This window comes from Myotis myotis, unplaced genomic scaffold (genome assembly GCF_014108235.1).
Source record: "Myotis myotis isolate mMyoMyo1 unplaced genomic scaffold, mMyoMyo1.p scaffold_m19_p_4, whole genome shotgun sequence".
NCBI classification, from domain to species: Eukaryota; Metazoa; Chordata; class Mammalia; order Chiroptera; family Vespertilionidae; genus Myotis; species Myotis myotis.
The window spans coordinates 83,180,796-83,196,054 of record NW_023416346.1 but is presented as its reverse complement, the minus strand read 5'-3'; the positions used below and the strand labels follow the sequence as shown (position 1 = coordinate 83,196,054).

The window sequence follows — 15,259 nt, the reverse complement described above, 5'->3', positions numbered from 1 at the left end:
TATTTCCATTGTTGCTGTTAAGAAGTCCATTATAATTTGTGGTGGTTTTTTTATTTTACCTGTATTTTTTTACCTTTGGAAACTTTTATAATCTTTTCATTGTCCCAAAGTGTTATTTAATTTCATAGCGATGCACCTTGGTATGGGTCTCTTCTCATTTATTGTGCTTGGTGCTTGGTGTGTCCTTTCAATCTAGAAATTTGTATTCTCCTTTAATGGGAGGTTTTCTTGTATTATTTCTTTGCTAGTCTATGTATTTTTCTTTTTACAGATATAGTGTTCAGCTATAAGAATAGAAATTAAATTTTGTTGAGGTTCTCTTCTTCCTTCCTTACCTCTTTTTCCTCCAAATTTCTTACCTTACTGTTTTTGTTTTGGTCTTTCAGGTAAGAAACATGCCCCAAATGTCCAGTGATCTTCAGCTGTCCATTTATATTTGACAGGGAGGCACTAAAAACAATAGGAAGTTCTGTATACATGGGTTTCCCTTGGACTGATCCGTTTCTAATAAAGAAATCATTCATTCTCCTGCCTGGAGTTATGTGGCAGAGTGGTAGTATGTCCTACTTCTGGTAACCCAGAGAAAATAATGGAGTTGGAGTCTTTCCAGTCATTTACAGACTTCTATTTAATCCTCCATCAGCAGTATGATACTTTATCCCTGCCTTCTACTATGTTTGCTGTCTGTAAGTTCAGCCCATCGGGTTTGGTCTGTCCAGATAGGAAATCTCTGCTCTTCTCTGTGGTTCTATAGTATAAATTGGCTTATATCTTCTTGCCATTTGTCCTATAGGTGTCAGATTTTAGCTTTTCAACTCTGCTAAGTCAGTTATCACTTAACTGTTTTCCATTTACAAAATTGTGTTTATACATTTAGACTGCTCTCTTCATCCTTGTAGATTTATACCCTTCTTTTAGTTCACTTTAATGGGATTAGGAGGGAGTAAGTTAAATATGTAGCTCAGTCTCCATGTTAACAGGATTTAAAATGAAGCTTTTTTTAAGTTGAATGTATTTTGGACTTTGCAGGGTAAACAAAGGATTAATGGTTAGGCTGAACAATTATTCCTCTCTTCTTGTACTCTTTTTTATTTTAATAATACTTTTTATTTTCTAATTAGAGTTGAGGTACAGTATAGTTTCAGGTACACAAACCAATGAGTGGACATTTATATAATTTACAAAGTGATCATCCTGATAAATCTAGCACCATCTAACACCATGCATAGTTATTCTAATACTAGTGGCCCAGTGCACAAATTCATGCACATTGAAAGGAAATTAATTAGAAGAACTATTTTAATATCACTGTTCGCCCTTTCTCTATAATAGAAGTGTCAACCAAATTCACGATCGACAATGACAGATTGAAACACATGTGTGCAATTGGCGCCAGCAAGAGCTTTATATCCTATCTAATAAAAGAGAAACATGGTAATTAGCCATACCTCCGCTACCCTTCCCGTTGGCTAATCAGGGCGATATGCAAATTAACTGCCAGCCAAGATGGCGGCCGGCAGCCAGGCAGCTTGAAGCGAACATGAGGCTTGCTTGCTCCAGTGATGGAGGAAGCGAACATTCCCTGCCTGCCGCTGCCGGCCTCTGAGCTTGCAGTTTGAAACATTGTTACAAATATAGAAGCTAAACAAAACCCCCCAGAAACCTGCTTTCAGCCAGCCGGGATCTCAGAGCTATAGTTGAAACAGTGTTTCGATTATAGAAACCAAACAAACCAGATACCTGCTTTCAGCAGCCAAGGCTTCAGTGCTGGAGCCAAGCCTCAGAGCTAAAGCTGGCCCAGAATAAAAAAAATAAAAGAATAAAAGGAGCGGTTGGGAGCTTCAGTCACCCGCCAGCCTGAAAACAGCCCTCAGCCCCTCACCCAGACTGGCCAGGCACCCCAGTGGGGACCCCCACCCTGAAGGGTGTGTGACCAGCTGCAAACAGCCATCATCCCCTCATCCAGGCTGGCCAGGCACCCCACCCTGATCCAAGACACCCTTCAGAGCAAACCAGCCGGCCCCCACCCGTGCACCAGGCCTCTATCCTATATAGTAAAAGGGTAATATGCCTCCCGGCACCAGGATCAGCGTGACAGGAGGCAGCGCCCAAACCCCCTGATCACCCTGTGGCTCTGTGTGTGACAGGGGGTGGGGCCACAACCTCCCTATCCACCCTGCTCTGTTCGTAACAGGGGAAGGCACCCCAACCCCCTGATCAGCCCTGCTCTGTGCCTGATAGGGGGGAGCTCCCCAACCCCCTGATCGCCCTGCAGCTCTGTGTGTGACAGGGTGCAGTGCCCCAACACCCCCCCCCCCACCACGGGCCCTGCTCTGTGTGTGACGGGGTAGAGCCATAACCTCCCCATTGGCCCTGCCCTGAGTGTCACAGTGGCAGCACCCTAACCCCCTGATGGGCCCTGCTCTGTGGGTGATAAAGGGTGGCGCCCCAACCCCCACCCCCATGGGCCCTGCTCTGTGTGTGATGGGGTAGAGCCATAACCTCCCCATCGGCCCTGCCCTGAGTGTGACAGGGTGCGGCGCCCCAACCCCCTGATCCGCCCTGCTCTGTGTGTGGCAGGGGGCGATGCCCCAACTCCCCTATCGGCCCTACTCTGCGAGTGACAGGGGGGAGCTCCTCAACCCCCTGATTGGCCCTGCTCTGTGCATGACAGGGGGGAGCTCCCCAACCCCCTGATCGACCCTGCTCTGTGCGTGACAGGGTATGGAGCCCTCACCCCCTGATTGGCCCTGCTCTGTGCGTGACAGGGGGTGGCGCCGCAACCTCCCCATCGACCCTGCCTTGAGTGTGACAGGGGGCGGTGCCCCAACCCCCCAGTCGGCCCTTCCCTGAGCGTGACTGAGGGTGGCATCGCAACCTCCCAATCCGCCCTGCTCTGTGCATGACAGGGGGCGGTGCCCCAACTCCCCAATCAGTCCTGCTTTGAGCCTGACCAGGGGCTGCTCCTATGGATTGGGCCTGCCCTCTGCCACCCGAGAGCAGGCCTAAGCCAGCAGGTCGTTATCTCCCGAGGGGTCCCAGACTGCGAGAGGACACAGGCCAGGCTGAGGGACCCCCCCCCCCGCCCCCCGGAGTGCACAAATTTTTTTGCACCGGGCCTCTAGTATATAGATAAACTTGCTTAATTAGACCTGCTTTCTGATTTAGCTAAAATTTTTCCAGCCCAGTGAATCACCCCAACTTCTCTTTCAGATAATTGTCAGCAACACAGCAGTGAATATCAACACTGAGTAGATTTTTATTGTAGATCACACAGGGAGAACAAAGGGTAAAATATTTGACTGCAGCAGTGTTTGACTACATTCTGCACAGTGAGAAAACCTGAAGTCATTTTCAAGGTCCACCATTTCTTCTTTTCAGTTGGGTCAAGTTTCTAAGTTTTCTAAATCTCCGTTTTCTGGCTAATGAAAACAAAATAGGATTCCACCGAGTCTCCTATCTACCTACTCCAGGACTTCTGTGAGGATCAAATGAGATGAGGCATGGGGAAACCCTTCACAGACATTTGGTTAAAGTGTAAAATATTTCTACCTGACTATAAAGCAAGTCGTGTTCCTGGGCTGAAGAAACTCCAAGGAGGCTAGTCACTAAAGAGCGGAAGCCAGGCGTTGGTATGTGACGTCATTATTCGGCACCCATAGCCACCGTTTCCAGACTGCATTTTGCGCCATGGGTTCTTGGCAGCTTCAGCTGCGATTTGGTGGGCTGTCACTCCAGGGTGGTGGCATGGCCTGTGTCCCACTGTGGGGAAGCCAAGTGTTGCTTTGTGGACTCCACGTCCACAGTGCCGTTTCTCTGTAAATGGCCAGTGCATGTCATGGCACTCCTATGTTGAGCGTCTGCCCCCTGGAGGTCAGTGCACGTCATAGCGATTGGTCGGACGGTTGGACACTTAGCATATTAGCCTTTTATATATATAGACTAGAGGCCCAGTGCACAAATTCATGTACAGTTGGGGTATGGCCAGCCCAGCCTGGGGCGGGGGGGGCGGGGAGAGGATGTGGGAGGTTAGCCGGCAGGCCCTGCACCTAATCGAGGTGGGGGGGCAACCGGGGGTGGGCTGGTGGGGGGAAGGGGCCATGGGCGGTTGGCCGACTGGCCCCACCCCCAATTGGGGGGGCAATCAGGGTGGGGCCAGCCAGGGGAGGGGCCGTGATCAGGGTGGAGGGCAGCTGATCGGGGGCCAGGCCGACCAGGGGGAGGGGCCGCGGGAAGTTGGGGGGGCTGATAGGGGTCCACATCAGGCCAGTTGTCGGCTGCAGTGCGCGTCATAGTGAATGGTCGTTCCAGTTGTTCTGTCATTCTGGTCGTTGGGCTTTTATATAGATAGATTATTGACTATATTTTCTATGCTGTATTTTACAGCCCCATGACTGTTCTATACCTGCTAATTTGTACTTCTTTTTTTAAATTCTTATTGTTAAAAAGCATTACATATGTCCATTTTATCCCCCATTGTCCTCTGCCAGCCTGCCCCTACTCCCCAGCCCAGACTGTCACCGCCCCCCTATTGTCTGTGTCCATTGGCTATGGTTACGTGCATACAAGTTCTTTGGTTGAGCTCTCCTCCCCTCCCCTGCCCTCTGACCATTAACTGTCTCTCTTTTTCTAAAAAATAAGGTAGGTTTTTGTTCTAAACTAGCAGTCACCAACTGGTAGTCTGGGGACCACTGGTGGTCCGTGAGGTCCGAAAGGTTGGTGACTGCTGATTTAATGAAACCTTTGGAGCAGAGGTCGCCAACCGGTGGTCCATGGACCACTGGTGGTCCGTGAGGTCCAAAAAGCTGGCAACTGCTGTTCTAATCTATTTTTCTGTCACTGTGAAGCATTGCCATAGAAAAATTTGAGAAGGTATAGCTTTTAATGAAGATTACCATAAGTTATAGTAACCCAGGACTCATATATTTGAATAATTCCTTTTGTGGAGTTGGTGAGGCAATTATTGACTGAATATGGGATATATAATGAAGACATACTATTTTTTACCTGTCTGATTGCTACAAATTTGGAAGTGTAGTAATATCAAATGTTGACAAGGGTGCAGGAAAACAAGTACTCGTATATGTAGCTGGCAAGAGTGTAAATTGGAATAGCCACTTTGGAAGACAATTTGGCAGTGGCTATTAAAATTGAAAATGTGTACCCTCCATGATCCTGTAATTCCACTTGTCTCTACCCTAGAAAAACCTTGCACATGTGCACAAGGCATGTATAAGAATATTTAATTTGGAAAAAACAGAATGAGATAGCTCTATATATGCACTGATATAAATAAATCTCCAAGACCAGGTTTTACAAAAGGCAAGTTACAGAATAATATATACATAAAGAGTAATTCTATTTATCTTTAATACATTGTAATAGGTACACACAGTTACATATATGCACATTTGTGTTTATATGCTTTATAATCTATTGACATACTAGTATAGTATACTAGAAATGTTTTACAGTATATTTATTAATTACATATATAGTCTATGCACTTACATATATGTGTAAATAATTAGAATATGTAAACATCTAGAAAAATACCTGGAAGGTCTGGATTAAGCCCATAACAGTGGTTACTTTTGGAGGGGGGACTGGAATTTTGGCAGGGGTGGGGCAGTCATGGGGACTTGCCCTTTATATGTATTATCTGGACTTTTTTTAACAAGAATGTTTTCATGTGTTAGTTCTATAAATATACACAGACATATACACATACATTATTGCCAGTTTAATTATGCAGGGTAACTATAAAGCAATAAGATGGATTTTTGTTGGTTATACAGAAGTGGCTCAGTATATTTTGTGGAAAACAGCTCTTGCCAATTTATAAAGATTGTGTGATTTCACTACTGGCCTAAGGCCTACTTATAATCTTCTTGGCTGTCAACCACTCAGTCACCCATTTTCCTTTCATCTTTTTTGGTTATGATAACAGGAAGGAATATGTTCATTGGGTTTTCCCAATCTTGAAAATTACCAAACTTCACTTTCTAGAATTGGTTTCCTAAATGCATGCAGAACTACAGTTGCTACAGAATACATATGTTTGAAAGTTCTGAATATAAGGATGTTTGTACAGCTCTTTACAGTTTACAAAATGCCTACTTTTTTTGTCTTATTTATCTTCCCCAACAACCATGTGAGGTAAATGGTGTTGTTACCTGTTTATATAAATAAGGAAATGCTTGATGGTCCCCACGACCACCCCCAGGTTCAACGATTCTCCAAGGAGGACTCAGGACTCCACATATAGTCATACTCACAGCTAAGATTTATTACAGTGAAAGGACAGAAAACAGTCAGCAAAGGGAAAAGGCACATGGGACAAAATCTCAAAGAAACCAGGTACAAGCTTCCAAGAGTCTTCTCCCAGTGGAATCACCCAGTATGTGCCTACATTTTCCAGCAATGGGTTGTGACAACATGTGTGAAATGTTGTCTATCAGGGAGGTTCCCCTGAGCCTAGAAATCTAGGGATTTTACTAGGGGTCATTTATGTGGGTATTCTCTGCCTAGCACATATCAAAATTCTAAACTCCCAAAAGGAAAGCATGTGTTTAGGATAAATTATATTTTTTGAACAGTTTAGGCATAGTGAGCCATTCTTATTACTTAAAGAATGGTGGAAATTCTACCCAAATCCAAGTTTCCAGACATGAGCCATGGGCTAGTCTTACAAGCAGGCCTTTTTAAAGTTAGTAGTCTGCCCGTGTGGTTCAGTGGTTGAGCATCAACCTATGAACCAGGAGGTCATGGTTTTATTCCTGGTCAGGGCATATGCCCAGGTTGTGGGTTCGATCCCCAGTGTGGGGTGCAGGAGGCAGCTGATTAATGATTCTCTCTCATCACTGATGTTTCTATCTCTCTCTCCCTCTCCTTTCCTCTCTGATATCAATAAAAATATATTTAAAAAATATAGTAGCCTCATGCCTGCTATATTAATTCTATTCTGCACAAAAACTAAGGCGAAAAGAAATGAAGTTACTTCCCTTAAGATATTTAGATAGTAAGTGCTGGAATCAAGTCTCAATCCCAGCCCTTTGGTCCAAGTCCATACTTTTCCCACTACATGACATTAATCTCCATCAAATCAAGTACAAATGTTTTTAGTATGCAATTGAAGTGGTGAAATTGAGTGCATAGTTTCTTAAACGTGGAATGTTAAAGTGATTTTCTTCCTTTGCCTTTAATCCCTTCTTTCTCTTTGACCTATAACATTTGTAGGATAACATAAAAAATCTAGAATTGGAAGTCATCAATCTGCAAAAGGAAAAGGAAGAATTGGTTCTTGAACTTCAGACAACAAAAAAGGATATCAACCAAGCCAAGTAAGAATAAAGTCAATAAATATTATATCAAAGTTACTACTGTGTATGAGGAGTTGTGGAGGAAGTAGAGAAGTAAAAGAGCCATATTCTGCACCCACAAATTTTAAACTTAGTTGTGGAGGAAAGGTATTTAATTGAGATTTTTAATAACATCTCATGATGACAATAAAAGAATGCTGTAACACAGCACATGATTCGTAGCCACATAAATTTCTTAGGCAATAATTGCTTTAAGAGTTCAGAAGCAAGAGATATCAATTTAGGCTGGTATGATCAAGGAAGGCTTTACAAGAAGTTAGCATTTGAGCTGGATTTTGAAAAATTATCAGACCTACCAGACGGCAACAATTTATCCCTGTGTTGATGGTAAATTAGTTTGTGAATAGAATTAATGTCCAGGCTAGTAAATGAAAAATCAATCTAGCCATTTCTTAGTTAAGAATAAAACCAAGATAGATAACCAGAATACCCTACTCTCCCTCAAACTTCTGCCTTATTAGCTATTCTGTCTTCTTTTTACTCAGTGACTGTTATATCTTTCTATTGAGTCTAAAGGTAATGTTTTTAAAAGTTATGCTTTCTATCTTATACTTATGTAATAAACATCAGAATTATTTCTTACAGCTAAAGTGAAGTGAAATGGCTTCAAAGAACCATCCTTTTAACACAGAGTGGTACAGGGGTTGTCATGTATTGAGGCAATTGCATTGTTATATACTCAAAATAATTGTTCTTTGACTCTGTATTAAGGTCCCATTATTGAGACAGTTTTGATTGCTGGGTGGTATTCATATTTAAAGAAGGCTATGTGAAGGCCTCCTATTTTATATATATATATCAGGGTTGTGAGCCTGGGAGTCTAACATTATGTCTTTTGAAGTCAGGCTTTGCTGTTTCTAGTCTTCATTTCTACAGCATCTGTGTTTAGGTTGAGTGAGCGCCGCCGCAAACGTCTTCAGGAGCTAGAGGGTCAAATAACTGATCTAAAGAAGAAACTGAATGAACAGTCCAAACTTCTGAAGCTGAAAGAATCCACAGAGCATACCATCTCCAAACTGAACCAGGAGATACGGGTATTAAACTCTATCCATGCATTTTAACCTACTGAAACTTACAAGCATAAGTGTTCTATATGGAATTATACTATAGAGGTGTTTTCATGTGAGAGAGTAAAGGGCAGGATCATCATTTCAAGTGTGTGAATCTCCACAAAAGTCTCTTTTGCAGAACATTGTTCTAGTAGACATCTAGAATCTGAATAATAAAACCCTTCTTTGACATTCAGAGTTTAATGTTAAATTCTCTGAAACCAAAGGGCAAAGATACCTTAATATTTAGTGGTAATATCCTGACCACCTTCCATGATCATGTAGAGTAATTTTGTAAAGTAGTTGCAAAATGACAGATACCTAGAGAAAATTTTCAGCTATTGAATGTTCAACTTATCTGCAAAGTAGTTGCTTCAGGCTACTAGTACTAAAACCTTTAGATACAATGGTTGCTAGGTGGATTTGTTCTTGAGGATTAGTAGATATTTCCTTGAAACTTCATTGATATAGCATGAATTTAGGACTGGATTTAGCTTGTAGGTACATTTTTGCTTTTATTGCTTCAGAGTGTTTATTTGTGTAGTCTATACTCAGAAAACCTGTGCAAGCATAGCAAGGGGTATGATAAGCTTAATCATAAAATCTATTGGCGAGAAAATCTTAGTTTTCTCTCTTAATGCCTAGTTTGTCCATATGCACATCAACCTAGAGTAAATACAGATGACTAATACTTGTACTGGTTTTTGTTTTTACAGGTGATGAAAAACCAACGGGTACAGTTAATGCGTCAGATGAAAGAGGATGCTGAGAAGTTTAGACAGTGGAAGCAACAAAAAGACAAAGAAGTAATCCAATTAAAAGAACGGGTAAGTGCCAGAGGGAAGGGGTACAGAAGCTGGGTGGATGTGGGTAAAGGGATGGGGGAATGGAGACATCTGTAATAATGTCAACAATAAATTTAAAGTAAAAAAAAAAGAATAGGTAAGTATACTCCTCAAAGGTAATAAACCCTTCTCTAGGCTGACTAACATTAAATCATTTTTTTTTTCAAATAACTGGTGTCTCCAAAAATGTGACACATTCATGAATTTAACAGCTATTTATTAAATGTCTACTGTGTACAAGGTACTATCCACTAGATACCTTGGAAAATATAATGATGAGTGGTATATGAACTCTGCCCTTGAAGAATGTCTGGTGTAAGGGAATGTGAGACATAAACATGTTTTTCGCCAATATAAAGAATAAAGAGTTCTGTGCTTTACAAATGGTCTAAAACAGCGGTCACCAACCTTTCAGACCTCGCGGACCACCGGTTGGTGACCGCTGGTCTAAAACACCAAAGTAATTAAGAAAGGGAAGCACACTTCTAGTTGTAGTGAAAAGACAATAGGTGAACAGGCCTTGAATAATAGGGAGGATTTTGTTAGAGATAAATGCAGGCATCCCAGATAAATGGGACAGCAGGAAATGACAACTTTGTAGGCATATTCAAGGCATGGCTAATGGTCCAGGTGGAATAGTAGTAGAAAATTCTATTGGAAAGACAAGTTGAAGCTGAATTGTTAAAGATCCAAGAAGTTTGAACTTTATTTTGTTAGCAGAGTAAAGATTTTTAAGGTTTTTGAGAAACAATGTGATATTGGCAAAATACTGCTTTAGAAGGATACATCTGGGAGTAATGTGTAGAACAAACTGAAATATTGAGAAATCGGAAGCCAGAACACAAGTTAAGACATTATATTATCCCGAAAGATAGTAAGGGCCTGAATCAGAGTAGTAGCAGCATTCTTGGAAAGCACACTGGAAAAGACATTGATTTGGAGAAATTTTCAGAATTAGCCAGAATGTGATATGTTGGGTCAAGAAATAAGATGAGAAATACTTTCAGAATGGTAGATAGCATGAGGAGTTTTGTGGACTCAGTAAAATAAGCACATTTGATAAAGTTTATAAAAACAACTATTTAAAAGGTCTGGAAATTGTCCTAAGGGCATATACCAAATAAACAATTATTCAAGGAACTCTACTAAATCTCAGTAAGAACAGCAAGAGTCTGTGGCATTTGAGCCATGACCAATTCCCTCCCCTGACCCTCCAGTTTCCATTCTATGGCTATTGTTTCTTATGTTTCATCCCCTTCAGCTCCATGTTACTACACTTCTGTTTCAGGCAAGAGCAGCCAAGAGGTCTGTGTATCTCTCTTCTTCCACCTAGTCCCCATGCATAGGGTGGAAACTCTGCCCCTGATACAGAAAGCCAATAATACTCGGGCCTGATTGTCCCAACCCATCTACCCATAGTATGTTAGTTCCATGTCAGGAGAGGCAAGCCAAGAAAAGTAGGGTTTAGTGCCCCAGCCCAGCATCCTACTCAGAACAGAAATGTTTCTCTAATAACTAGGATGCTGTCCCTGCCCCCAGATCCTGAGCGATGGTACAGAGGTTCTGCCCAGGGAGAGAGGCCGGCCATAGGAACAGTCATAGGAATGCTGCCTTCCATTAGGGTACTGACTTTATTTAGGGAGTTAAAATCTGAAGGTGCTATCAACCAAGAATCTTATAGACAGCAAAGTTTTCTTTCAAAAATGAAGGCAAAATAATGGCATTCCCAGATAAACAGAAGCCAGATACATTTGTTTTTAGAAGATCTACGTTACAAGAAATACTTAAAAGAACTTCAGACTGAAGCAAGTGATACTAACAGTAATTTGAATCTGTACATGCACACAAAAACAAAGAATACCAATAAAGGTATTATATAAGTAATTCTAAAAGTATAATTACATATTACTTTTCCTTTTTTAACTGATTTGAAAAAGCAGTTGTATAAAATAATTTGTATGTAATTATATCAATGGGCCTATAGAGATGTAATATGTTTTACAATCTATAATAATAAAAGTGTAATATGCTAATTAGACCGGACGTCCTTCTGGACAAAGCCGGGGCTGCAAGGGAAGCCTGGGTTCTGGGTGCCTGCTGGCGGCCGGAGGTAAGCCTGGGTCCCGGGTGCCAGAGGGAAGCTGGTGCTGGCAGCTGGGGGAAGGAAGGCCTACTCTTGCACGAATTTCGTGCATTGGGCCTCTAACAATATAAAGGAGCAAAGTTTTATTTGAGTAAGGAAATGACATCAGATAGTAACATGAATCTACAGGAAGAAATGAGGAGAAACAAATGCTAAATAACGAATTCTATAATCATGTATTTGCTTTCCTTTTAGCTCAGCTGTTTAAAGAACATAAATTATATAAAGTAACAATTATAATAATGTATTTTGGGTAATATATTGACTTAAAATGCATAACAATAATAACAAAAAAAAGGAAGAGAGAACAGAGCAATATAGGAATAACATTTCTGTATCTCACTGGAATTAAGTTAATAGAAATCTGAAGTAGATTCTGATAAGATATTTATTATAAGCACTAGAACAATCATTAAGAATGTAACTCAGCCGAAACCGGTTTGGCTCGGTGGATAGAGCGTCGGCTTGCGGACTGAAAGGTCCCAGGTTCGATTCCGGTCAAGGGCATATACCTGGGTTGTGGGAGGCAGCTGATCGATGTTTCTCTCTCATCGATGTTTCTGACTCTCTATCTCTCTCCCTTCCTCTCTGTAAAAAATCAATAAAAATATATTAAAAAAGAAAAAAGAATGTAACTCAAGCCCTAGCTGGTTTGGCTCAATAGATAGAGCATCAGCTTGCCAACTGAAGGGTCCCAGGTTCAATTCCGGTCAAGGGCACATAACCGGATTGCAGGCTCGATCCCCAGTAGGGGGCGTGCAGGAGGCAGCCAATCAATGAATCTCATTGATGTTTCTATCTCTCCTCCCTTCCTCTCTAAAATTAAAAAAAAAAAAGAGTGTAACTCAAAAATACAGTGAAATAATCATTAAACTAATTATTATGCTATACTACAAAATATTTATATTCCCTTAATGCAGTGGTTCTCAACCTTCCTAATGCCGCGACCCTTTAATACAGTTCCTCATGTTGTGGTGACCCCCAACCATAAAATTATTTTCGTTGCTACTTCATAACTGTAATTTTGCTACTATTATGAATTGTAATGTAAATATCTGATATGCAGGATGTATTTTCATTGTTACAAATTGAACATAATTAAAGCATAGTGATTAATCACAAAAACAATATGTAATTATATACGTGTTTTCTGATGGTCTTAGGCAACCCCTGTGAAAGGGTCGTTCGATCCCCAAAGGGGTCACAACCCACAGGTTGAGAACCGCTGCCTTAATGTAAAAGAAAGCAGTAAAGGCAGAACAAAGGAACAAAAAAGATAAAAAATAGAGGAAGGAGGGTCAAGATGGCAGTGTAGGTAAATGCAGTACTCACCTCCTCCCACAACCACATCACAATTACAGCTAAAATAAAGAACAACCATCATTCATAACTGCCTGAAATCTGGCTGAATGGAAGCCCTATAACTAGAGAATTAAAGAAGAAGCCACATTGAGACTGGTAGGAGGGGTGGAGGCACAGACCGGGCTGGTCCTGACACCCATGTTTGGCATGTTTTTAATTGGGAGGGATATCTTGGTAACAGAGGTCCCCCATGAGGAGCAAGAGGTTCTAGCCCAACACCAGACCCTTCAGCCTAGGGTTCCAGTGCAGGGAAGAGAAGTCCCCATAACTTCGGGTTGTAAAAACCAGTGGGAATTGAGGTTGAGGGAGACAGAGGGCTGCTAAGATTCCCAGGCAGGTCCTCTTAAAGGGTCCATGCACAGACTTACTAGGACTTACTGTCTCTGAGCTCCAGTGGTGGGGCAGCAGCTTGAAAGGATGAGGAACATACAGAGAGGAATTAAATTTTCTGGTATCTGGGCAGGAACTGGGGGGAAGCTTTCTCCCAGAAGAAATGCTAGCTGAGGTCATTGTTCTGTTGCTGAGACCTCCCCACCACAGAGATGACTGGCAGGTGCCAGATCTGAGTCTCCATCAACCTGGCCCACACAGTTTACCCAACCCTGGTGATTCCCTGAGACCCACCCTAGTTGCCAGCCCATTTCCACGAGTGCCTGAGTACCTCCGCACTTCCCCACCTCGACACGTCCTCCCAGTCTCAATGCACTTTTCTCTTAACTTCTAGTTGTCAAACTTCCACTCAGCCAGCCCTTCCATGGTTCTGGATGATATCCGTTTGTCTTTTAGTTGTAGTTTTGATGTGGTTGTGCGAGGCAGCAAGTTCAGGTGTTTACTTATGCCACCATCTTGGTTCCCTGTCAACAATAAAGATTTTTTAAAAAATAAATGTAAAAGAGGAAATTACAAAAAAAGATAAAAGAAAAAAATGTAAACTCAAAAACATAAATCTAGTCATATCAATAATAGCATAATTTAAATAGATTAAACAATCTTCAAAAGGCAGAGATTGTTAGACTGAATTATAAAAGCAAGATCTATAACAATATATGCTATATACAGAAGACACATAATGAATTCAAAGATATTCATTATCTGATACCAAAACCATACAAAGACATTCTAAGAAAAGAAAACCACAGACCAACATCTCATGAATATAGATAAATCCAACAACATATAAAAAGAATGATACACCATGACCAAGTAAGGTCCAAAAAAATGCAAGGCTTCTTTAACATCTGAAAATCAATTAATGTAATACACCGTATTATTAGAATTAAAGATCATGTTAATAGACACAAAATAAACATTTGATAAAATCCTTTCATGATTAATACACTCAAAAAACAAGGAGTAGAAAGGAACTTCCTCAACCTAATAAAAGGGCATTTATGAAAACCCTGCAACTAGCATCATACTTAATGGTAAAAGACAGAATACTTTTCACTCTAAGATCAGGAACAAGAAAATGATATCTGCTCTTGCCATTTTTATTCAATATTGTCTGGGAGGTTCTAGCCAGGGCACTTAGGCAAGAAAAATATATAAAAACATCCAGATTGGAAAGGAAGAAGCAAAACTACCTCTATAAGAGATGACAAAAAAGTCCTAGAAAATCTAAAAAACTATTAGAACTAATGCACAAGTTTAGCAAAGTTGCAGTGTATAAGTTCAATGTGTGAAAATCAGATGTATTTTATACACTAGCAACTAACCATTTAAAAATGAAATTAAGAAAACAATTCCATTTATAAAAGCATCAATAAGAATAAAATACATGGGAATAAACATAACAAAACAGTTGTAAGACCTAGACACTAACAACTACAAAACATCATTGAATTAATTAAAGATCTAAATGGAAAGATGACCCATGTTCATGGATGGGAAAACTTCATATTCTTAAGATGGAATACTCCCCAGATTGATGCACAACGTCACAATCCCAATCTAAATTCCACCTGACTTATTGGCAGAAACTCACATTCTAATCCTAAAATTCATATGTAAATACAAGTTACCCAGAATAGTCATAATAATTTTGAAAGAGAAGAATAAATTTGGAGATGTCACATCTATCACCCTTTTGTTAGTGTGTTGAGAACACTTTATACTCGCTTAGCAAATTTTAAGTAATGCAATACAGTATTATTAAGTATAATCACTATGCTATACATAGATCCTCAGAACTTGTTTATCTTATAACTGAAATTTGTACCCTTTGACTATCCTTTTTCCTATCCCCCAGTCCCTGGTACCACTGTTCTACTCTCTGGTTCTATGAGCTCGACCTTTAGATTCCACATATAAAACATCATACAGTATTTGTCTTTATTAGCCTAGTTTAAGTTGTTCTGTGTTGTTGCAAATGGCAGGGTTTCCTTCTTATTTATGGCTGAATAATATTCCATTGTGTACTAGTATATGTACCACATTTTCATTATCCATTCATCTTTTCATCTTTTTTGTATCTTGGTT

General features: G+C 40.7%; 1 protein-coding gene across 3 annotated transcripts in view; it reads left to right on the top strand.

Annotated features, from left to right (window-relative positions):
- Nucleotides 1–15,259, top strand: part of KIF4A (kinesin family member 4A) — a 183,747-nt gene that overhangs the window by 121,550 nt on the left and 46,938 nt on the right. For all 3 annotated transcript variants that reach the window (XM_036305013.1, XM_036305011.1, XM_036305014.1), the window contains exons 16-18: nt 7,240–7,343; nt 8,272–8,416; nt 9,148–9,258. In XM_036305013.1, the coding sequence (XP_036160906.1) occupies nt 7,240–7,343; nt 8,272–8,416; nt 9,148–9,258 (360 nt within the window). The remainder of the gene's footprint in view (nt 1–7,239; nt 7,344–8,271; nt 8,417–9,147; nt 9,259–15,259) is intronic.